The sequence below is a fragment of the Kryptolebias marmoratus genome, linkage group LG8, assembly GCF_001649575.2.
Source record: "Kryptolebias marmoratus isolate JLee-2015 linkage group LG8, ASM164957v2, whole genome shotgun sequence".
Taxonomy (NCBI): Eukaryota; Metazoa; Chordata; class Actinopteri; order Cyprinodontiformes; family Rivulidae; genus Kryptolebias; species Kryptolebias marmoratus.
The window spans coordinates 10545315-10571138 of NC_051437.1; the positions used below are offsets into that span (position 1 = coordinate 10545315).

General features: G+C 38.5%; 1 protein-coding gene across 2 annotated transcripts in view; it reads right to left on the reverse strand.

Moving 5' to 3' along the window:
- Positions 1 to 25824, reverse strand: part of LOC108232136 (metabotropic glutamate receptor 4) — a 215851-nt gene that overhangs the window by 140197 nt on the left and 49830 nt on the right. For both annotated transcript variants that reach the window (XM_017409740.3, XM_017409741.3), the window contains exon 2: positions 1928 to 2922. In XM_017409740.3, coding sequence (XP_017265229.1) covers positions 1928 to 2461 — 534 coding nt within the window. In that variant the 5' untranslated portion in view covers positions 2462 to 2922. The remainder of the gene's footprint in view (positions 1 to 1927; positions 2923 to 25824) is intronic.

The window sequence follows — 25824 nt, forward strand, 5'->3', positions numbered from 1 at the left end:
ATGATTTGTATCATAATAAAATTTACACAAAAGCAAATTTATATTTAAAATATTTCTATTTCGAACAATTTGTTGTAACAAACGATGCGTTTTTGGCTGTGATCATTGCATACAGGCAGATTACATTTCTCACAAAAATGGCCAACTTCAAGATTTTTGTTGCTTGGCCAGATATGACACATCATTATTTTTCTGAGCCCATTCTGCCTTTTTTTGTGGCTGTATTGTGACTTTTGTCACCCCACACCTTCCCATTGCCACAATGATTGGAGCTTGCAGTGGTGGACAAGCTTTCAACCATCTCTTGTGAATGCCTTTTGTGAATTCAGGATGCTGAGCTATGGAAAAGGTGTAGGCATTCAGGGTGGTGACGTAGAGCAGCTTGTACTACAGAACCATGGGCCATCTCTTGTTTTGGTGCTTGCAGGTTTAGGTGCCAACTATCTGGTGCATGGTGTCCTTTGGTCATGTTGTAGAATGTAATAATTTCTGGTTTGTTTTCTTTCTGCTATTTTCATTCATCACTTTGTTGTTGTGCATTGTGGTGAAGATCACAACAGACATTAGTTTCTTTCTAACATACAAGCAGACTATGGTAAGACTACCATTGAATCCAAAATCTGTGTTGTGAACCTCTGGACTTGGAAGCTTTCATGAGAGAAAGGATGTCTGGCTTGTTCTTTCATACTCTCCACAAAATAAAGACAATTCTTACACATATATCTGATCTTCTGGAAAAATAATCCTCATGAGGGGTAACACTTCTGAAACTGAGTGATGCACAAAAAACATATTCCTGACAGCTATAGCTGATAAGAATCAGTTCTCATGAGATTTCATAAGAAATATATGTGGGTCATTTTGACCCACTTGCAAGTGGGGAAGTAATACAAAAACAACAATTTCTTAAAATATATAAAAAATAATCCAGAGCTTTAAATGGCATGACAATACAAATATGTTATTAGAAGAACACCTGGAATATGAAATAATAGCTACTTTTTATTATGAACAACCTCACAAAGTCATTCTTGACCCACTTGTGCAGGCAGATCAAGCAAATACCTGCAGAAACAAACCTGCTAGGTGAATCTTAAGCAAATAGTTAAAAAACTGGGTTTCATTGGTGCAAAGATGCTATAAACTGATATCTATACATAACAGCTGTTCTACTGATCTAACCACCTCATGCATACAAATGAATCAGTAAAAATTGGCTAATCTTGATATCTCTGTTATACATGTATTGTTCAGTCCTTGGAGGATTAAGTAAATTTATAAAGGCTGAATTCTCCGATCTCTAGTTGCTTAAATGTTGATGAAAGGTCTTTTTTTTCTGTGTGTAAGAAAATCTTAGCATACTCAGCCACTGCCTTCTAGCTGTTGGCCTGTCTGAAGAAAAAAGTATTTTGGCACATTCTTCATGCTCATTAGTTTAAATGCACTTCAGTTTGACAGTGAAGTGCCTGTATGAAACTAGTCTTGTAATATATTTTGTACATTTGTAGCCGTGGACCCAACACCGTGATGAAACTCATTCTTTAAACACTATATTCAACAATAGTCCAGAGAGATCATAGATCCATGCATGGCTTCCCTAAATTAATTAGATGAGGGCTAGACTGAGACTCTTGGGCAAATGATTGTCATTAGTGAAGTGAATTATGGAGTAATGACAGGAACATAGCTTTCTGGAATAAATGTCAGACACTAGGACAGCTGAAAAGATAGACAAAAAAAGTCAAAGCATATATAACCTGATAAAGTACATTTCATTGTGGGAAAACCAACAATAAGTAAGATTAAAATCTTCTTTCTGATACATGTTTGTATTGATTTTCAATAAAGATTTGATGGCATATTGTAAATTTTGCAGCAAATACATATTTTTAAATCCAAGAAAAAGTAAGAAAAGTGCATAACTGACCTTAAAAAGGCGCAAAATGTTGGCTACCATGATTGAGACGGAGCTGGAGGAGGCGCCGATCACCCCCACCACCCTCTCTGGCTTCGTGATGATAGGTGGCCCTCCACTGAGACACTTGACATCAGTTGAGTCTTTCTCAATCAGCGCCTGAACAAATGTCAGCGACTGCTCCAGAGCATGGGTGTCCCGGGAGCAGGTGTCCAAGATGCGGGCCCCCAGTGTGATATTAGGCAGCAGCTCATTGTCGTTATTGATACGGTCCAGGGCAAACAGCATGGCCTCCAGCCTGTGGATCCCTTTCTCCTTCTTCAGCTCTCCACAGGCTTTTCCGTCATTCCCCCTTGCGTGCACAGGGAAAAGGCCACCTAGAGATATGTCCCCGTCGATACGTATTGAGTTGAGGTGTGTGTGGCCTGGCATTTTGGGTTTGGCTGCCAAGATGGTCACAAAATAACTGGCCAGTAGCAACACCCAGCAGAAAACATCTTTGTGACGGCCATTCCACAGTCTCTCAAAGCCTCCTTGCCGAGTCATAATGAAGGGCTAAATCCACATCCAAACACAAATTCAAGTCTTTTGAAAATGAAAGAGATGTGCGTGCATAAATACACACACACACACACACACATGCAAATGTCCTAGAGGTTAGCCGCAATGCTTTTTAGTTGTCTTTAGAAGTCATTTCTCATGATTTTTAGCTCTGGCTCAAAGTCAATAGCACTAATTACGCTGCCTTGCTCTGTTTATCTCCGTTCGTTTCTTCTTTCTTCCTTGTGTTTTACTCCTCTCCTACAACTGAGAGTGGTGGATACATGCAATAACTAAACAGTGCAGAGTGTGCTGAAGCAAAGTCCACAGAGAACACTCTCATAAGGCAAGAACAAAGATGGAAAGCTTGCCTCTTTTTTTGCTTTTCAGAAGCACACAATTACATTCAGCTTTCCTCTTGCTGTGTCAAGCAGACAGAAAGTCACAATGATGTCCACATCAGGCTCCTGCAAAGAGAGAGGAGAGAGACAATGAGGAAACAGCAGACACAGCAAATTATGGAAATAGCTGGAGGAGAAAGATGAAACCAAATCTCAGTAAAGATGTGTTTATTTACAAAGTGGGTGAGAGACAAGCTGCTTTATCGTGCTTTCTGTTTCAGTGGCTATCATATTCAACTTCAGACACTAGGGCTCCAGTCTGGATCTTTAAATTCAAGCAGAAATAAAACCCAGCATTCTGCAATGGAAATCTGCACTGTGTTGCTCTCAGTGCTTCTACTGCCTTCAGTGCAGTGCAATGAATTATTTCTATGTTCCTTAAGCATAAATGATTTGCTTTTGCTTGGCACAGTTTCATAAGCTTCATACAGTAGCTGTGACCCACTCTCTTCATGTAGATTGTCTTCAAAGTCTTTTACCAATAGATTGTGGAGTACATGGACAAATAAGAGCAGTTTTATCAAGATATGAGCAACATATCGTCTCATTGCATGGCTCCTGCAAAGAGATCTGGAGGACACAGTTGGAGAGACCTGCATCTATCCATTTCTGTTTCAATTGACCATTACACTCACACACACTCTCTCTCTCTCTCACACACACACACATCTCACATCTGCCAGGCCTCACCTCATGCTGCTTTTGTATGCTACTATTCAGCCTCCTGCTGTGGCGTGGCCAGCAACAGAGGACACAAGGGGCAGAATTTCGTTCAGGTTGACAAAGTTGCACTACGTTGCACCAGCTGTCAAACCCATCACTTTGGAGTTGTGATACTTTGCAATTATTTTAATGAAGAAGAAAGCACAGTGGTTGTCAGTGAGGGCTTTTAATTGCAACTTTTTTTCTATTTTTTTTTTGTCATCTTGGGTAAGGTTTTTTCTGTACAACCACACTCCTGGGGTGAAGGTGTCAAGAGATTTGCCACTAATCATAAATTATAGACAGCTTTGTCGTCTGCTCATCACATGTGTGTCTTTGCTTGCTTCAACTTTGGACATCAAATCAAATAATAAAGGCTCTTACTCAACAAAGTGGCCTGTCATGAGCTTCCTCTCTCATCCTGGTGGGAAGCAAAAGGATATATTTATATCACTCTGCACAAATCATCCCTCTAAAACACAGCGTCCATAATGGATGAAAGCCTAGAAGCAAAGCATCTCATTCTGTGAAAAAAGCTTCACAGAAAAGGACGATAAAGATATCCACATCACCTTGTATTTTGTAAAATAAGCTAAAAATAGACAAACGGGTTTAAAGAGGAGTCTGGATAATGATGATGGTGCAACGCCTGTTTTTCAACCACCATTATAAAATGGAAGCACCTTGTGATTTACAGAAGACGCATTTAGAGAAGAAGAAACATCGAGTTTAATTATTCCTACAGGGGTGTAAATCAGTAGCAGAGGACACAAAGTATGTTGGATCATAATGGTTCTACAAGCTCTCTTTGCCTCTTTTTAGGAGAATTTCTTATAAGAGGGTATCGATAATTGATTCATTATTTTATGTAATAATTTCGCATGACATCATACAGATAATTAGGCAGAAAAGCTGCAGGCATCTCTTAAGTTTAAACAGGCCTTTATTAGTCGTTTCAAACCAATAAAATCAAAGACATGAGGATCATTACAGAACAAAACAGGCTGATAAATGTTACCAGTGCTGGCCAGTACTCTGAGAACTGAGGCAGGGTTTTGTTTTGAGCTTTGACATCTGAAGATGAAGTCCTCCCAGCATCCCCAGCTCGTTTTTGAAGGGAGGGGGGGATGGCCATGCCCCTTTACTGTCACTACTTGCAGAACACTGCATACACAGTGGCAGCTTCACCAGATGTTCAGTCACAAGGCCCAGATGGGCAGAGCAGATAAACATCAGCTGTCTGCAGAGAGTTGGGGGGGTGGGGGGTGGAAGAGGGGAGGAGATTGAGGAAAAATGTAGAATTCACACAAGATACTGTCTCCAGTCACAGTGAGGATGTGCTCTAGTTTCCTCTTCACTCAGTCCCCTGCTGCTGTATGTGCAGTGCCACACAGAAGGCTGACAGAACCACAGTTTCACTCCAGTGAGGGTCTCACTAAAATTACACACTGCATTTGACTATTTAGTGGATTTATTTGGGCCTAAAATGTAAAGACGTTTTATTTTACCTTTTCCCAAGTGAGATTTAGACATTTGCTATTTTTTTACCTGATTAAACCAGCTTAACAGTTTACATTTTTTTTTCACTTTCAATTTAATTAAATGAATAAATAAAGGTCAGACTAGCATGTATTTTGTGGCAATGTAATTTATTTCTTCATGTGGTTGCTCCTTAAAGGTCTCTAATCATTTAAAGATGCCATCACTTGACAATGAAGACTGTTTTGAAGTTGTTGGTTTTTTTAAATATCTTTTGCAAAAACATTTTGGCTGAATCCCATTTTACCATTTGGCTGTAAGCCTCATCCCTAGCCCTGTTTTATGTGTTCATGCTGAGAGGTAAGGGTGTGGATAATTGTTTTTATGATTTAGGGGTAGGGTGAAGAGGTTGGTCACTCAGGCCTTTTAAAAGGTGATTTCTCAGGTGTACACTTCAAGCACAGAGTTATGAGCTGTGTTTGTAAAAAAAAAAAAAAAAGGACTCGCAAAGATAAGTATTTTGGTTAACAACCCCTATATGTCACAACAACAATTATAATGCCTAATTTGGCAAAAATAATGTTTTTTGTTTGGTATCAGTGCTAATTATCCTTATCAAGCATGAAACAGTTAGCTAAAATAGCATCCTATTTATCTGGTAAAGATCAAAACAATCATTGTAACGTTGATGTTAGTTAGATGTATTATGTTTGGTATCATTCTCCTTCTTCCTTAACAAGCATAAAGAATAATGTCGTATGCCGATGAGCATAGTGACTTTGTGTCTTTTTACCTAAATCTGTGACAAATTATGATGTATTACTTCTTTTAGGGGTGTCTGATTTGTATAGGAATAGTTGAACCACTACCCAACATGACTTCAAATTTAAGGCTAAAGGTAGCCTCTCACTGAGCTGTCACTGTTGGTGACTAGTTCATGAAGGAGTCTCTGAAATTTCTGCCCACTTTCTTTGCAGAGACTCCCAACCTTGTCACTTGAATTTTGAACAAGTTGAAAAAATGTGTGCAACAATTTATTTATTTTTTTCTCAAAATAGTCACAGTGCCATTGCAGGCATCTCAAGCCAGTCTCAAACCTTTCTTTAATTTAGTTTCCATAAATTTTAAAGAGCTAGAGCTGCACTTTCACACTTGCATGGGAGTTTGAACATCCAAGTCTAAAACCATGCTGACTATAAATAATATATTTTTTTTAAAACACTGGGATCAATCTGTTTATCTCCATTTTAGAAGTGTACTCCTGTAGATTAAATCATTAATGTAGGGGCAGCTGCCAAGGTGGACACAAAGAGGGCAGCGGCTGGTATGATATAGGTAAAGGACTAAAATACAGTTTTGCAAACTGAGCACACAAAAGATTTAACATGATTTTTAAAAAATTGGCTGTTCAAAATGCAGACACACAGATTGGTGGTCCCTTGGATGCAAACATTCAGAACTCAGTGAGACTGCAACAAAAGATTCACCTATTTACTCTGTTCTTTTTAATTTTGAGTCGCCAACTAGTCTCCAAAAGTAGCAGCCGAGTGAGATACCACTTTAACCCTCTTAAAACCCTCAAAAGAGAGAGAGATAGAGAGAGGTAGAGAAGCCCTTGTAACTTCTGGTCAATTTAACCCGAAGGCCATCCTGTGATTAAGGGTTAGGGGTACATTTAGGGGTAGGGATAGAAATAACATCAAGAAGTAGGAGTCGGCCTTAGTTGCTCATATATTTAATTGAGACGTTTGAATTTGAATGATGCTTTTTTCTTTATGAATCAAGCATTAAAAATGATACTGCTCAGAAAGTACACTTTTTTTCAGCCAAATAATCAAAGCTCGCCAAAAGGAAGTGTTTATTTTGAATCAGTGGTTGGCCCCCAGCCAGCCACCACCAGGCTGAAGTGACAAGCAAACTCCCACAAAGCCAGACTGTTTCTGCAGAAACACGGCCAATAATTAGAAGATGTCGTTCATTAAAAAGGTTTTTGTTTGTCAACATTTTTAATCCAAGTTTGGCTTAGCTTAGTTTTAATTTGCACTTCACACTGTATATATTATTTTAAAAAGACATCACAGTTAATATTTGATTTACCCATTGACTATCTTTATAGTTTAACTATACATAGGCAACTGAGAATGTCTCATTGCTCGATGTGCATCTCAGAGAAATGAGAAATTAACTGAAGAATCTTGATGTGATTACTAGAAAATCCTTTTATGTTTAAATCCGAGTGTAAGAGAACACAGCTATAAATATTCTGATTCTGCTCTTGAGCCTTTTATTATATGGTGATGGCACGTTTTATTCAGTCACCAAAGGAATGCAGGAAGACGCTCCACTCAATTTTATACCCTGCCATCGCTGCAAAGCCTCACAATGACATGCATCCCACTAATAAGTCCATCAGAGCGGAGCGGGGATTTCACTGACAGTGATGTCCTAATCCAAGGGGGAGCTGCTGTTTTGGCCGTTATGCTTCAGCAGAGGAGATACTTAGGCCCCAAAGGCCAATATGATCACAGCAGAGAATGGAGACAAAGTTCTCAGCTGATGGAGCGTTACACCTCTCACATGTCTGCAAGCTGGTCGGCTATATGCGGACATAAGTGGTTTTTCTGGCTTGAGGTTTGTTTTTTTTTTTCTTTTTGAATAATGTTCACTATTTGAGAGCAATTTTTCAGCTGTTTATGATGACTTTCAGAGTGAAGCTTCTTTAACTTTTCTTGGTGACAAACATAATTACTCACTGGAATATTGTCAAAGACAGACTTTCTGCAGTGCTACAAAGAGTGCTGCATCACACGTTGTTCAGAAGATGGCAGGTGTACAAAGCACAAGAGAAGAGTGTCTGAGGGCCACATCATCTATTCTTTGAATGTAACAAATTCATAGTTTTTAAAATGAGGTTTTGTGGGTAGGAAACAAACAGTTAATATTTTGTTTGTTGTAGATAGCTTTTTGAACTACCTCAGTTTGAAGACACTGAGTTTATTTCTGACCAGACCAATGAGCTAATGGTTAGTCCGAGTCGAGTAAAGACCAAAGTAGATTGCTGCCATAACTCTAATTTCAGACATTTTGTAGCAACTTTACATTCTGGATATTTTGGCATTACATGGTTAATCTGACAGAAATATTATCATAGCTGTATACCCCAGTTCTACAGCTAGATGTTGCTCTTTCTATCTTGCAAAAACACATGAAATTGGAATTGTTCTAAGATGGCAGCAGTCCACTATAGTCTTACCCTTGCTCAGACTATTGGTTAGCTTATGAGTCCAGTCGAAAAAAAACTCTATTTCTACAAACTGAGGTCCTTCAAAAATTCAAAGAGCTATTTTTATGGAACTTCTCATCAAAAGAGCTGAACCACTGAATTAGGCTGAGGTCAACCTCAACCTATTACCAAGGAAAGATTGTGGTTTTGTTTTATATATATATATATATATATATATATATATATATATATATATATATATATATATATAGACATTTCAGATTTTTGAACTCCTAAATAAATGTCTCAGGCAGCAGAAATCCAATGTGGAAGAGGAGGGACAGGGAGTACCTTCATGGAAAGATAAGTCCCTGCACGGCATGTACCACCAGCAGATTCAGGAAGTGGCTGATATCAAAAAATCCTACCAATGGCTGGAAAGGGCTGGACTGAAGGACAGCACAGATGCACTAATCATGACAGCACAAGAGCAGCAGAGGCTGGGGTCTATCATACCAGGCAGGACCCAGGATGCAGGCTGTGCAAAGATGCCCCTGAGACAGCCCAACGCATAATAGCGGGATGTAAGATGCAGGCAGGCAAAGCGTACATGGAACGCCATAACCAAGCAGCTGCAATAGTGTACAGGAACATCTGTATTGAATATGGACTGGAGGTCTCACAGTCAAAGTGGGAGACTCCACCTAAGGTGGTGGAGCATGACAGGGCTAAGATACTGTGGGTCTTCCAGATCCAGACTGACAAACAGGTGATGGCTAACCAACCAGACATTGTGATGGTCAACAACCTACAGAAGAAAGCAGTGGTGATAGTTGTAGCAGTCCCAAGCGACTGTAACATCAGGAAGAAGAAGCATGAGAAGCTGAAGAAATACCAAGGGCTGAAAGAGGAAGTGGAGAAGTTGTGGAGAGTCAAGGCCTCGGTGGTGTCAGTGATCATCAGAGCACAGGAAGAGTGGCTCCAACAGATCCCAGGAACAACCTCAGAGATCTCTGTCCAGAGAAGCGCAGTCCTAGGAACAGCTAAGAAACTGAAGAGAACCCACAAGCTCCGAGGTGTCTGGCAGAGGACCTGAGCTTGAAGTGAAGTGAAAAAATAGGGCGATGTATAGTTTGTTTGTTTTTTGTTGTTGTTTGTTGGTTGGTTTGTTTGTCTGTTTACTTTTGTGTGTGGAGGGGTTGTGTGGGATTATGTTGTCTAGTTTTTCAGTAAAACAGACCATGATTTTATCCAATCCTTAACTAATTGCTGCCAGTTCCTACACATACTAGAATTAAAAGACATGGTCCCTAGACTGGATATTTTAGCAGAAAATTATTTCCTGTCATCCTATTAACATATTTGCAACTTCCAAGATTAAATTAATAACTATTTTTATTCTTTTTTAAGCAGATGGGATGATAATGAATCCAGCATTATGTTTTCTGCACAACAGATTAGTTTTTAAAAAGTACACTTCCTAGGAGAGGATTAGAAGGGAAAAAAGCCAAAGAAAAAGGAAATAAGTTATCGTAGCTCCTTGAGGCTCCATGTGCAGTAGCTTCAAGGCTTGAATTGTTTCATTTTAAATGTTCCAGGAGTCTATCCATGGGAGAAATGTCATGCTCAGTTTTCTCTGTATCATTCTTTCTGTGTAATTGACATTTTCTGTCTTTTGCTGAAACACAAAAGAAGCAGGAGCTTAATTATTACTGACGTCAAACTGATGACAGTGACTATTGTTTCCGGACAGTAGAGGCACTGGCAGAAAAAAGGCTGGCTCTCACTGCCAAGGAATGACAGCTCATCTTAAAGCAGTGACTCACTGGTTATAATCTTTGAGAAGAAAACAGTTTATTTACACCTCAGGATCTGTTAGCAGGGGAGGCTGCAATGCAGTTGGCAGCACGTCGAGTGTGCCATTGAAATGTCTTAGATTTACTGTTACTGCAATATAAAGTGGTTACATAAATAAAAACATGTATTACAGTAAAACTAACATGGAGTCACAATAAGAAGTACACTGATACATCATTTTGCAGCCTAACTCAGTTAATTACAATTTAATGACTTTTGAACTAATGCAGAGTGTATTTGAATCTCCGCCCTCCTAACTCTGCCTCACAGTTTGACTTTTCTTCTTTTTTTTTTTGCTCTACTGTTGAGACCGAACATGCTCTACCGCAAGTACAGATTTACCTTTGTGGCAAATAATACACAAACCAAAGCAGACGTATATGAGTCAGTGTCACATTCATTTTAAGTGAAACTTTCATCATAGAGCGAGTCAGATTAAAGATAAAACAAGAAAACAACTAAATAAAAATGCAAGCATCAAGAGTTTTTATCGTTATCTAGGGATGATTTGTTTCACAGCCAGTAGTCAAAAAAAAAAAAATATATATATATATATATATATATATATATATATATACACACACAAAAAGCATTCATCCATGACAGGACAACATACTAAAGTCACAACACTAAAATCGCAACTGTCCATTAAAAAGCCTCATTGCTGCAGGAACAAGAGAATTTTTCTTGGCAACAGATACCTGCGTCCGGACAGAAGCAACCTGAACTCAGGATCTGTCCAGATCTGCCTAACCTTTTTCACTGACCTCTCTTTGTGTAGGTCAATGGGGTTCTGTAGGACTGTGCCAGCAATTTTGCTGCACATGCTGACAATCCCCAAGAGTTTGTTTATGTTTTACAGGTTAAAAGTCTGAACCAGCAGATAAAGTTAAAGGTTAAATAGGGCTTGATAAAAACACGTATAAAAGTAGTCCGCATTAAAACCACAGAGCTTCTGATAGAAATATATTCTCTGAAGAGCCATCTTACAAAGTGAGTATGCAGGTCAAAAGTCAGTCTGTCATCAAGAACAGGTTCCAGGTATTTATACTGGTGCACCATTTCAATATCTGCACCATTGACAGTCACAGGAAAGACGACAAAAAAGTATTTTTTTTTATCAATGACCATGGTCTTTGTCACTGAAAGGTTTATCTCTAAAAACGAAAGACTCACGCCATTCAGTGAACTCCCTGACAACTGGCCCATGGTCAGGGTCATCACTGCTGAGAAGGGACAGAAAGACTGAGTCATCAGCAAACTTTAACTTCTAGCACTGTAGATACTGGCTGCAACAAGGACACATTATCTGAAGTAAGCTTCATTAAGCTAGGATTTATATAATTGCCTGATCTCTATAATGGACCAAATTTAAAGGGATAGCTCAGATTTCTTTGAAGCGGAGTCCTGTGGAAAGGTTATGAACAGCCGGTATCCAGAATGACGAGCTAATGAGAAGTCGAAGGGGAGCCAAGAGCAAAGTTGATTACTGCCATTGTAAAAAAAATTAAAAATCTCAAAAATTCTCCATTAACATCAGTTTTGCATTTAACAGCTTTCACACCAAAACTGAATGTGCAGATCTCACCTCTGAACCCAGCAGAAAGACCTGTAAGCCATTTTTTCACCGCTAATCGGCAGGGAGTTCAGTGCAAAATAGGTGGGGGTTTCAAAAAAACAAGCAGACAACATTTTTGGTCGGTGAAAGTCTCCTGGTCTGCATGAGGCCGTGCTTCCCAGTCCTGGTCTTCGAGGAACACCGTCCTTCATGTTCCAATTGTTCCTCTGCTCTTCAGCAGATCTTCAAGTTTTGCATAAACCTGTTAATCACTGACTCATTCAACTTTAGGTTTGTCAAAGTAAAAACAACCAAAACAAGCAGGATAGTCTTCTTCCAGAACTAGATTTGGGAATCACTGGCATAAGGTGATGTCAGCTATGATACTGTGTATGTTTTATTGTTGTGTCATTTTTTGTACGTGCATGTGTACTGTGTACATACAGTATGACTGTATGATCCAGAGACTTCAGGCTGGTGAAAGAGCCCTGTTTCCACAGTAACCATATACTTTCAGCTCAGTGGGGAGCAGTTTGATTTGTGTACTGACTGCACAAGTAAACGTCACAGTGGACTGCATTGAACTTTGACTGTTGCGAGCACAGTGCTGCACCAGGCAAAGCACAAGCACAGGGTGAAGCTTAAAAGTTAAAAAGGACTCTGTTTTTGCACTGTAGGTGCAATACAACTGAAAGGGTTTCAGAGCACACGTGTGATGTTGCCACATTTGGTCTAAAAGCTCTTTTACATGGTTATTTAAAACAAAATTGATGGTGACATGCAAAAAAAACACTAATAGTAGCCACATCTGGCACAAATATTATAATTTTATTGCTAGAGTAACCTTGTAATTTTAAATTGATTGCAACATAAAGGTTTACTAAATAACATTCATATGAACCACCATAACATCTTTGAGGTCATTCCAAGATCTATTTACAACAGGTAAGATATTAATAGCTCATAACTTTTTTCTTAGAACAGGACTCAAAAAATCTAAATATCCCTTTAAGCTAATTCCTCCTTGTTTAATAACCTCCATTGCCTCTACAGGACACTGTCCATTAGCCTACTGCACTACAGCTGGAGATACTGAATCTGATTCTTATTCACTCATGAACATTTTTGTCAGCCAAAATGGGCTAACAGCGGAGATATGAAGATCTGTAGGGATCATCTAAGGGTGAAAATGCAAAATGGGACAAAGCATCTCCTTAGAAACAGGTCATACTGGTATAATCACTAGATTAAAGCTACACAGGCCTACCAATTCTACAATGTACATCTCTAATTATATCTTTATTATGAAAAATAATCCTCGGTGTGAGTCATTTATTTATAAATTACATATCAAAGCCTAGTGCTTGCACATTGAGAAAGAAAGAAAGAAACACTGCAAAGCTCCCAGCAAGGAGCTCATTGTTGGCTCCAAACCCGCCTTAATAAGAATCCCAGATTTGAAGTGTTAGTCAGATGCAGAGTTTAGTGCCCTTAATACAGATGGTGGGTTACAAGATGCAAAGTACATGCAATTTTTAAAGCCTCCCCTCCCTGCATGTATGTAAACCGTGAATTATTCATATCCAAATCCTTCAAGGTTCTGCCAGCATATGTGCAATTATTGGGTAGAAGGCTTGCAGGGGTGGAGGAATGATATGACTTTGTCTCTGTGTTTTCTTTGGTTCTAATTCAAGACATGTTTTTTTTTTCCATGAGCAAACAGATAAGAGATGTGTTCTTGAGAAGCAGTGAAGCATTTAACAAAAAAGGCACTAGCTGAGCCTTTGTGTGTGTCCCACTTCGTTTGAACTAATTTTTTATGTTGCTCTACAGTTTACGGCATCAACACACAAAAAGCTCGACTTGAGCTTGGCTGGTGAGGCGCCAAGCACAGTAAACGCTTAGATCGGACTGTCCTAAATGTGCCAAATGAGACAGACACAAGAAGTGGACAAAACGCAGGTTCAGCTGCTGTACATTGCTTTCTTCTTACAACTACACTGTAGGCACTCTCAGATAGGGTCAAGCCTTGTATTAAGTCACTGCAGCATGTTCAGTAATGTAAATGCAGCTGCACTTTGTTCATTTCAGATCTAAAACACTACAACAAAACTTATTCAACAATAAAACTAGCGTTTCTTAAAGGAATGCGTATTTCCCTTTAAATATATTCCAAAGTTTTAAACAAAGATTTTTGTTATCTGTGCTCAGAGTATGTGTTGAGAATGACTCGCAGCTTCTACCACACCGGATTTTGTGTTGGTTGCTTAGCTGTGTTAACCATCTTGCATGTTGTAGATGTACATCCTATGGTTGCTTTCTGAAAGTTTAATTAAAAGCTGTACAGTGGTTCATGTGATATTTTGCTAAAAGTCAGACAAATAAACAAACAAACACACAGACACAGGCAAAACAAATCACCTTAAGCAGTGGGCAATAAAAGCCATATAAGTGACTGAAGTATTAGGACTGCCAGGTACATAAAATACAGCATGTTTAATGATTTCAACAGCTGGTTGTACTTCAACAAAAACATGCTATACTTGTGTGAGCTCAGCATAAGTAATTATTTTTTCTTTCTTAGCTGGTATTTCTAGAATTTGCTGCCTTTCATAGCTTTGGTATATTCAAAATTCCATTTAACAAAATATCATTGGCTCATATCTTTTGATGTGTTATTCTGTGAAAAAGGTGATGCACGGTTAACATCTTACCTGTTGCAGATAGCTCCCTGAACAACCTCAGTTTGAAAGGACAGACATTAATCCTGACAGGACTGACAAGCTAAAGGGCGAGTTCAAGCGGGGCCAAGCGGATTGCTGCCATCCTAAAACAACTCCAAATGTCAAAGTGGGGGTCAGGCTTTTACCTGTGTGATTCGAACCCGGAATGTATTTGTTAGAAACCTTACAATTCAAATCACAAACAGTGCTTCTAAGTATAGCCTGGGCACGTCTGCCCTCTTGGAGACAGAAGCTAAGAATACTGCTTCCTTCTGGTTGCTGTCAAAGAGGGTTTCAGTGTTCAGACATGCTTGAGTGGATAAAGTGAAAATTTTATTATAAGAACAACACCATTCACTTCTCCTGTGCATCACTTTACATACAGACGTGGGAAGCAGAGTGGAGCCGTTTCCTGTCCGACTCAAAGGCAGGATTATATGTGTGAGAAAGACAAAAGGAAGAGTAGGAACATTAGAAACTCCCAAATCTTACATTAGACATTAAGTGATATATGATAGTCTCCTGCAGCTAAGGGCTAAATTTAAAGTAGAATCTAAAGGTTTAACACTGGAAAAGTGTCAGGACAGTCTTTTTAGACATGTTCTTGTCTTGTAAAAAGCATTTTTTTTTGCCTTCACCCTGAAGTCAAATCTGCGTCTTTGTTGTTTTTCCTCGCCATGCCGGGATCTATAGGATCAGTAACTCAATGGGAGTAGAGCTTGGCTTTGACAATGGTGGGAGAATAAAGACTGATGTCCAAGTTAAAGATATTGGACAACACTTCACACCCACTCCATGACGTCCCGCTCAATCACAGGAGCATGTTTAAGGATCACTCTGCCACGCCGCATGACTGAACACAAACAAGAAATCATCCCAGGCTGTGGCCATCACACTCTGACAACTATTTATTCAGTTAAAAGTTTAATAATTAAGAAAAACAAGGCATACAGTGTGCCTTTGCAATGTTTTATTTTAGTCTATTTCGATTTTATTTTCTTATTGTACTTGGTTTAGTTTATTTCCATTTATTATTGTGTCATTGAATTTTGAGCAGTGGCTGCAGTTGTATTAATAATCTCTTTAATATTATTTTCAAAACTCCACTAGAGGACTGTAAAAAGAAACTTCTCTTCAGTGATAAAGCATATTTATTGCCCGCTGCCAAAGAGTAAATGTGGAGAGTAGCTATTTTTTTTCCTTGTCTGTGTATTTGTGAGTGTGTATTTGTGTGTATTCGTGTGTCTGTCTGTTACCAAAATGCATACAACTCAGTCAGTTTTACAGATATTGAGCTGAGGTTTGATGTGGTGGTAGCTGAGAGTCGTCCTAAGCATATTCTCTGAGCATGATATCTCACAATATCACATGAGATTGTGCATACCGTTGTTTTTAAGGTTTGACCAAAATGGCTTTCTCATTTCTCAACATGAGACGTTCTTAGTTTAAAATTCTGGTAGGAAACGCAGTGGGCGATATGCAGTCCTTTAAGGAATGCTGAGCTTTTAATTGAATCTAAATTTAAAAGGGAATCTTATCTTCACGATCAAACATACTGACTTTAAAATAAGACATTTATTTGATGCAATTTTTTAATTTCTCAAATGAACATCAAACCTGATGCATTGCTGTTCTGTTCTGAGTGGGGGATGGTTTCTGCTTTAATGACGTCTGCCTCCCAAAAAGGCATGTACCGAATGTTATGGCCTAAAACAATGTCTGTGGCGCCATGATTTATTTAGAAGCACTGGAGAGAGTACTGTATGTGTGTTAAACGCAAGCTTTTTTCACGGATAAAGTCAGAAATGAAATTTCCATCCCTCGGCCTGCCTCCTCCCTCCTGCAGCTGGGTGAGGATTCAGCCCCCTGTGACTTTGGACAAGATCAGGCAGGTGTAGAGAATTGTAGGATGTTGTTTACTTTTCTGATGCTCTTTAGGAAGTTGCTTCCCCTGAAGGTTCAGAGTGTGGGATGCAGTTACATTTAACAGCTGAAACTGCAAGTTGCAACCATCTGTATGCTGCCCATACATCCCAAACTACAGTATATGAACCATTGTTTGACTTACCTCCTCCATGCTGCTGCTGTAACATGGGTGTAGGTGTGTGTGTGTGTGTGAGGGGGGTGACTTACTTCATATTCAGGTATGAAAATAAGAATTCTTGTCAAACTCAAATGACCTTGAATGAAGTTTTAAACAAAGATTTTTTGGAATCTATAACAGTCAAAGGAGGTGTTGGTGATGTCTCTCAACTACTACTAAGTTGGCTGTGGCAGTCACCTTGTATTGAGTTGACTTCAAAAGTTAATCAGTTGTCGATGTATGTCCAACAATTACTTTCTCAAGGATTCATTAAACAAATGGTCAAATGGTTCATGAGATATTTTGCTAACAGACAGATAGGGTTCATTTTTAATAATTATTTTTGTGTTTGCTCATATTGTTTAGCTGAGGCAGCCATCTTAATTTTGGATGGCTCCAAAAGTTAATCAGTTGTTTATGTTTACCCACTGATTAATTTCTCAGAGTTTCATTAAAATCAGTCCGGTGGTTCATTAAATTTTTCGCTAACAGGCAAATACAGTTGCTATCAACAGTTAGCTAAAGTTTAAAGCAAATCTATTACACAATCTGCAGTGCTCAAAGTGTGTGTTGGGCATGACTTTCAGCTACTACCACATCATGTTTTAGCTCAATATATAAAAAATGAACTGAGCTTTAGCACTTTTTGTGTTTCCTAAGTGAGTTGACGGCGAAAGTTAATCAGTTGAGGATGTTCACCTGTGATTACTTCCTGAGAGTTTCAATGAAACCCATTTCAAATTAACAAAACAGTTTTTATTTTCATGTGTCTATTAATGAAAACCTTTTGAAGGTTACACGGCTTTCTACTAAAATACTGCTTTAAATAAACATTTAGTAAAAAAGAGTCTAATGCAGACCTTTATCCAAAGTACCTGAACTTTTATGAGAAAAAGGTTTGAAAATGAGCTTAATGGTATTTGTGTGTTTTTTTTATCTCAGAGGCACACATTATATATGAAAAGCTGTCAGGTCCTTATAAGGTTCAGAATATGGGAATTTAAAAGTCGTTAGCAGGTCACAAAATCAGGGCAGAAATACAGTAACTTGCTTTTTCCTCCCAGTACCCAAGCCGACGCTCTGATGTTCTTGTTTACTTTGTGAAAGAGTTTTGCTGAACTCACACGAATCTTGCAGGAATATTTGCCTCTCAAGCTGATTTATTCACTGCTTTATCGCTTTATTTATCAGCCTTACTTTTTCTTTCTCTCGCAAACATTATGCCTCTCGAGGATATCGCTGATTTTTACCATTCCTGCGTGTTCTCTTTTACCGCTTGATTTGTCATCAGCCGTGCTTTGTGATGTAACGTTTACTGGAAACTAGTCATTCACTTGGGAATGGAAACATCAGAGAGAGGAGAAGCTGCAAAGACTGAAGGTATAGGAGGGTTTTGTGTAAACACCTGGGCTTTTTGCAGAGAGCGCACACAATGTAAGTGCACAAATATAAAAGGCAAATATTACAAATTCTTCATGTCAAAGGTGACATTCAGTGGACTGTTTTTAATCAAGGTATTTAATTTGAATGAGAAGTTAAAGCACATGAAAGTTCCCTGTTTTGGGGAAAGAAAACAGTGAGGCGTAATCAGCAGATGGGAGAGACTATTTGTCAGTGATGACAGCTAATGAAGATTTATATAAAGTCAAAATCAACATGAGACCTGCAGCCTCGGAGTTTGGCAACATTACATCTTTCTTTTTTTTATTATTTACACTTCTTGCAGTGTCACCATTGCCTGGCAACTGCTTCCATGCAAGAACCTGTCCAGCACATCACACCTTGTAAAGTAATAATTACTTGTGTTTTGCGTGTTAGTTTTTGTGTTTTGTGTGTGATTTAACACAGATTGTCAGCGCTCCTGGAAAGATTGCAACGTTTACACTAGAAGATTTCAAGTCATTAAAAAAATACCCACTAGTGTATGTATTTCTGTGATTATTTATCGTTAGTTTAGGCTTTTTTGTGCATTCTTGGACAAGTCTGTAACTTGTGTGAGCCTTTTTTTTTTTTTTTACAGATATTTCAGAATACTTTAGACTTTTCTGTCTTTACCCTTGAAACCTTTTCCTCCCAGATAATCTGGTAATTTTTCTTAACTTCCTTTGCTGCCACTTGTTTGCCTCGTGAAAAGTTGCCAGCTGGTTAACTTTCTAGAACCTGCCCGTCCTTCATCCCCCACTACCTCACACTCTCGTTTTTTATTTATTTTATCATCAACTGCTGCCAAATTACTGGGCTTCTAAAAGACACTTTGGACACTGAGCAGTCATAAAAGTTTGTGATGGTTGTAATAAGCTATAGCCTAACAATGTGGTTCCTAAAGCATGCTGAAATATGAGGCAGTGAAAATGTGGCTGAAAATGAGTTTGATAAGGACTGAATAATGAACCTTCATCTCTAACTGAATACAAGGGGTCATCAACAGGTGGTCTAGGGTTTTTTTTCTGAAAATGTTGGTGATAAATACATATAGTACGTAAGGTATTATACGTGACTTTCACATATTTACATGACTACAAAAAAATATAATAAAAAAGTCATTATCCAAAGCCAAGCTGAAAGGACACCATCATCTGAACAAGGGACCGTGTTCTCGTTGATAGTTTGATTCCGTTCAGAAAGTTTTTTAAGGATTAATGTGATTTAGTGCTTTCTGACACGTGTTGGATCATGGCACAAAAGAGATTAGATTAAAAACTGATTACCTTCACCAAAGTGGTTATGTTATGTTATGTTTCTGTCTGTCTGTCTGTCTGTGTACAAGAATACTAAAAGTCAAAGGTCAAGGTCTCAGGTAACCCCTTTGTTAAAAACTTCTCTCTGGTCCTACATGTGACCCTTTTGTTTCCTCCACCAAGGAAGTTCTGTTTAGTTGTGTCCATTGGTTTGTTTGTTTGTCTGTTAGCAAAAATCAGATAAAAACTAATGAACAGATTTGGATTAAAATTTCAGGAAATGTTGGGGTTGTCACAAAAACAATGGATTAAATTTTAAACTGGATTATGATTCAGATTGCACTATATTTTAATCATACTGTGGCCTTGGCTGAAGTTTGTGCTCTCTGAGTGTTTCTAGTTTATTATATAGAGTCTCATTATTTGTCTCGTAATGAAACTGTCTATGACTAAATAAAACTGGTGAACATTCAGTGCTTTTTGTAAAGTGCCTTTAAAATATAAGTCATTTATAAAGAAATACATTTCAGCATTTTTTGATAAGAAAATACCTCACACGTGTTTCATGTTGGAGCAAAGAAAAAGGTTTTCCTTTTATAAAATAAACGTGCTTCTTATATAAACATAACACTACACTACATTTATCAGTTAGTGCATAAAATATAATGTAAAACCACTATATTGCACTATTGTTTCCTATTGTACTGACCAATGAGGAGGACTACTTTTGGGTTCTTTTTCACTGGAAGTTTAGCTCAACAGCTTTCAGCTAGACTCAGACTGTAATCATTCATATGACAAAGGTTCACCTAAAACAGGCGGAATTTTATTATTTTTTAACCCTCCCGTGGCCTTTGGTTCAAATTGTCCAAAGGTTACAAGGGCTTCTCTACCTCTCTCTATCACTTTCCCTTTCAAGTGTTTCAGGAGGGTTAGGTGGAACATCATTTTGCACATGCTACTCCAAATTTCTTCAGCAAACTCACATCTCACTTCTACTTTTCATGCAGCTGAGTTAGCTGAAGTGATAAGTGATCGGTAGCTTATGCCTCTCTGTTTGAATCAGTCATTTTCCAGTCACATTCATCAATATATACACTGATGGTTCACATCACACAGGGTGGAGGCTACAGGAGGCTGCAGTGGTCAAAAGAGTCCCGTTTTTCTGTGAATATCAAATGTGAAAACCATTGTTTGGAGAAATCTACATAATAATACAATCACAGCTTGTAATGAATACATAAATAAAATTTAACAAGAAGTTTGTCTGTTTCCCGTCAGAAAAGGTAAAGCAACAAAATAAAATTTTCAAGAAAATAGGAGGCAGTGTTTGGGGTGTATCAGGCACCTCCATCTACTGCCGCCCCAATTAGAAAACACATCAGAGCAAAGTCTAAGCCAGACAAAAAAGTTGACTTAAAGACAAGTGTCAGCATGCTGTTTGGGGCCCTGTCATTACATCATTGAAGACTGGGAAATTCATCTTCAGTTTTATTTTGTTAGTACTGGAACAAGCATGCCCTGTGATGGACTGGCAGCATGTCCAGTCTTCCCCGCCTCTCGCCCAATGACCACTGTTAGATAAAAAAATGGCTGGCTGGCTGAATGAATAAATGAAACAAATGTACATATTCTTCATGTTCCGCAAATTCACCGAAAAGGCAGCTCACACAGATTAGAAGAAAACTATTTTGCGGCCGTAATTTACAATGTGAAATCCTGAAGTAAGTCCACAGAACCAAAATGAACTCCATCAAATCCATTACTCACTTTTTTTACAAGCTCCTCTGAATTATTCATCTTGTAGGTGACAGAGTGCCAAGGAGTGCTCCTGAAACATTGGTATCACAACCGTCTCAACAGTATAAATCTGTGGGTTTATGGGACACTCAACTCTAACACAAAGGAAGACGGGAAAACTTTGTGAATTTATGAAAAACTGCAGGTAAGCTAAAATTTGCATCACCTGTCTCCAACCTAAAGTATTTGCACTTTTCAAACCTAACACATCACTGTATGCTACTAAAATCTATTCATCGATCAATTATCTTTATCTGCTTGTTCCTACTTAAATCTCAAAAATAACTGTTAGGCATAAAACTTGTATTATGTAAATAGAGTTACATAAGCACATAGGTTGAAAGGATAAAAAGGTCCCAATGACATCATAAAATGTAATGAATGTGATAAACGATGTCTTCTTGAATTTATTAAAAGCCTGCAGATCTCTGACACTGATGATCAAGGACAGTCCTTTGAAAATGTCTGTTTTTTGAAGAAGAGTTTAGTGTTTTCATTCAGTTTTATCCTTTGTGCACGACTTCCCTTTCATATGGTTCCCAAGACTGGATGTTTCAGCTCATTGTGTCATTTCAAATTGGGTGTTGATGAATCTGACGTTTTGGATCATTTTCTTCATGCCTGGTGGACAATTTGCATATAAATGTTTGTTTTTTTTTCAGAAGAATCAGTTGAAATGTTCACAAAACCCTTCCATTGTTCTTAAAGTCAGATTTTTGTAGCGCTGACAGATTCTGCGTCCTGTGTTCCTCCACCAGCTGTAGCTCGCAGGCAGCTTGTATCTTTCCAGCTCAGCATGTGTGCTCTGATATCGCGGCAGCCGCTCACTCCTCAAAGTGACAGTGAGTGGCATTGACATGATGTAAATCAACACAACACTGCATTTTGGCTTTACTACCAATAACATCAGTTTCTAGAGTCCTAATCAAAGCGAGAGCAGTGTCTCCAAAATGAAAACGTTCATCACTACTATCCATCAAGGAAGCAAAGGCAGTCATGCCTGCCTTCATATTTCTAAAGAAGAGACCCATTAAGATGAGTGGTAGTTTATTCCAGTAGATAAAATATGCCTGGTCTCTTACTTTTCTCAAGTGCTACCATGTCTCATTTTTTCTTTCTGGTTTGAGAACAGAGCTCTGTAATTTCTTGTGATTGATTTAAAACTCCAAACCGTCCGAATAATGCCCTAAAACTAGAGATGAAATGAATCAGAGTTCGGTTTGATTTGTCTGACCAGCATTTGGCTTCTTTGGTCTGCAAGGTTGCCCCAAAGGCCCTTTCACATCTTTGATCTGGATCAAACATGAAAGTTTAAAAGTCAGGACCAAAAAAGATGTGGAGATTTGTTACTTTGGGGCAGATTAGGGCAAACTGTTCCTCTGTCTCGCATGTCTTAATCGTTATCTCATACAAGCATGTACTGTATGTACGCTGTGTGATAATCACTGAGCTCTCAAAAACAAAATCAGGTACTTGCTCGATTTCCAAAACTGGTGAACTCTGCCTTACGCTGAGCCACTTAAACAACAGGTTTTACATCCTAAACCATCTGAAAAGTCAAGCAAAAAAACAATAATACAACCAGTAACAAAGTGTCTAAATGTAATTTGTGTTCATGAACCTGATTTAGATTTGTTTTTACAAAACTTCTTTTTGCTGAGACGTCTATAGCTAGGGTTTTCTCACAAATTGAATTCTCTTTCATATAGTAACTACATTTTGCTCTTTTTTGGGGCACAATAGAGCTACTGGATCACAAAGGAGTTAACAGAGTTTCTATAGGGAACTAGGGAGTTGACTGAAGGCCAAGAATCAAGATTTCCTGTCATCTGCCGGCACCCTATCCGGCACGCTTGTCTTTGCTTTCTTTTTTCTGTTTCAGTGGCATCATTTTAAAAAAGAACTTGAGAGTTGAGGCCAGCTTTTTTTCTATCTGCCAACACTAAAATATCTCCTCTTATTTGTCATTCATCTGCTCTTAGTGGGTTCCAGCTTCAAAGGGTATCCAGTCAGCCTTTGGTCTGATGATATGGATTTAATCCCCAGACTAAAGATTTTTGTGAATCTGTTTTTTTCCCCCCTTCTTCTTGTCAAACGTGCATGCTGGGCAGCTGGATTGTGGCTGAAAAAGCATGTTATGGGTCTGCCAAGAGGAGATGAACTGAGAGTTAAACACACGGACAAAAGCGGTGAATCAAAGGCTATTGGATTGTAAGCTTTGCATCACTGCTTATTGAGGTGCCAGCACAATTTATTAAATCTGATACTTTTTTTCTGTTCCAAGTGGTATTTTGTGATTCTTGGCACAACGTGTCTTATGAGCTATTAGAGAGGTACTGCAGGCCAATAGTGCAGGATCGTATTTTAGTAGCTATCATAAAATGAAGCTTAGACCACAAAGTTCTAAGAAAAAGTTCTACTGGTAATCTGGGCTAGTATACACATACTTGTTTCCACTTCCTGTTATATATTTCCCACCACCAAATGCAAAAGGACGATAATGTTTTTGTCCATGTCCAGGTGTGTGCTTGGGTTTTACTCTGAGCACTAACTCAGAGGGCAAAATCTTTGTTTGAAACTTTGAGATTGATTGTTAAAATCAACGCTGTCTGTTTCTTAACAAAATATCTCCTTGTACCACGTAACAGATGTAACGAAACATTCAAAAGGTAATCACTGCGGTGACATCTACAACTGATTAACTTTTAAACCCAACCCACTTAAAGATGACTGCCACAGCCATTTGACCTCAGAAAACATAAAAATGGCTATAAATCAGCAGATTTTACAAATATTGAGCGAAACTTTGATGTGAAAGTAGCTGAGAATCTTTTCCAACACAAAATCTAAACGTGAAATATTGAGTGAAGTCTTGCAATATTACATGAGGCTGACCAAAATGGCTATAACTTCACCAAACCTCAGCATAAAATGATCTTTGTGTTAAATCCTGGTATGAAATTCAGTGGGTGATATGCATTCCTCAACCCCTACCCCTTATCTTGATGGATTTGTACTAAAGTCTCTCTCAGGAGCTGGGTTTTCCATTTCAGTGACCGCTTCATAATCCAACTCCAAATATACTAAAATACGCTTCACTTCTTTACGTGAAGGTAAAACCCAAAATGTGACCTTAAGACTGCTTTTCAAGTCAAGAGGGACTGAAATAGTGACATATCTAAAAGCAGGTCCAGCTCGTGGCTTTGTGACAGTTGCCCCGAGCGCCGCTGCAGGGCCTGTCTGCTGTGATCTGACGGCTCTCAGAAGCTTCTGACCCGATCCGGTTCAGAGTCGGTTAGAGGACGGAGAAGTAACAGCCCTGTGACTTTATTGGTGCTTCTGTCAGGGACCTTTGAACAAATGACAATAATCCACAATGAGTCAAGGTGTTATTGGCCAAATGAGACGTGATGACGGATTTCCAGCTGTCCATCAGTTCAAGCACCACAGCTCATCGTTCCAAACCAGGTCACAGGAAACAATCTGTATGTCATCCACTTAATTGTCTGATTTAATAAATGTTCTAAATGGTCTGTGTGCTGATTTTCTTTTTTGGCTTTTAAAAAAACTGATTTTATAACATAGCAAATTTCAATGCGTGTTTTCTCAAACACTGTTGTGTCCAATTAAGTGACTAATAATCTGAATTTTTATCATCTCATGCTGATTCAGTTGGAAAAATGTATTTAAATAATCAACAAATACAAATGGAAAATGAATTAGCAACAAATCAAATAATTAGTAAACCATTAAAGTAGTTTCAAGCAAACGGGGAGCAAAATTTCTTGCTCATGCAATTTTGTTTTTAGAATTATAATTGTAAATCAAATGTTTGAGATTTGGGCTATCATCCAGACAAAACAAGTACTTGGTGATAATCACTTGTCATTACAAAATTACCGTCACGGGTGTGCTCATACTATCACTCACTGCAGGATGTTTCTTCATGTTGCTTTGAATTTAGATTAATGTTTGACTAGATGGAAAAAAGGCAGCCAAACTTCAACAACCATTTTACCAGTGGAAACAGCGGGGATTTTATTATAGGTGTCTGCACAGCACAGAAGCAAAGCAACCATAGGCCTATCAGGGAATATTTTCTATTTCTTATAAAGCAGTAGTTCAGATCTCTTGAAGTAGAATTCTTTCAAAAGATTATAAACAATCAATATCTTACCTGATGTTTAGGACTGATGAGCTAACTGCCAGTCCAAGTGGGGATTGTAAACTGTGATACAGTATAAACTTTATACTGCCATCAGTTCACATTGCATTGGTATTTTTATACACTTCTATGGTAATTTTCAAGGACTAATAACATTAGCAGCAGCAAGCTGTAGCACTTCCTAAACAGCCTGGGGCACCTTTGACAAAAATCTCATATTTCTGCCAAAAAACTGATGGTAATGTAAAGATTTATAAAACAGAGGTACTATAAAATCTTTCACAGCTCACTAATCCAGTCAAAATTAATCTCTATTCCTCCAAACTGAGGTTGTTTAAAGAGCTCTTTACATTGCAGAAGATATAAATTGTTCATTACCATTCCACAAAACCCCAACTACAAAAGATTTGAACTATCCCTTTAAAGATGCAATCTACACCCTTTGAAAACCCCTGTGGGAAACCACCAGAGCAGCAGCACCTCCAACCTGCGACACATCCAAGCAATGCAGTTTGATGGCTTTTCCACCAGAATACAGCCGCACCGATCTGAAATCTGTCATCCCATCTTTATGAAAGGCATTCTAGCTAAGAATGAAGTGGTTCATTCTTTCATTTCATTGAGACAAATTTTCTGGTGTCTAGTCCTGTCAAAGTGGACAAAGGAGAGTCACAATGGACAAAATAGAACAGAGGAGTTC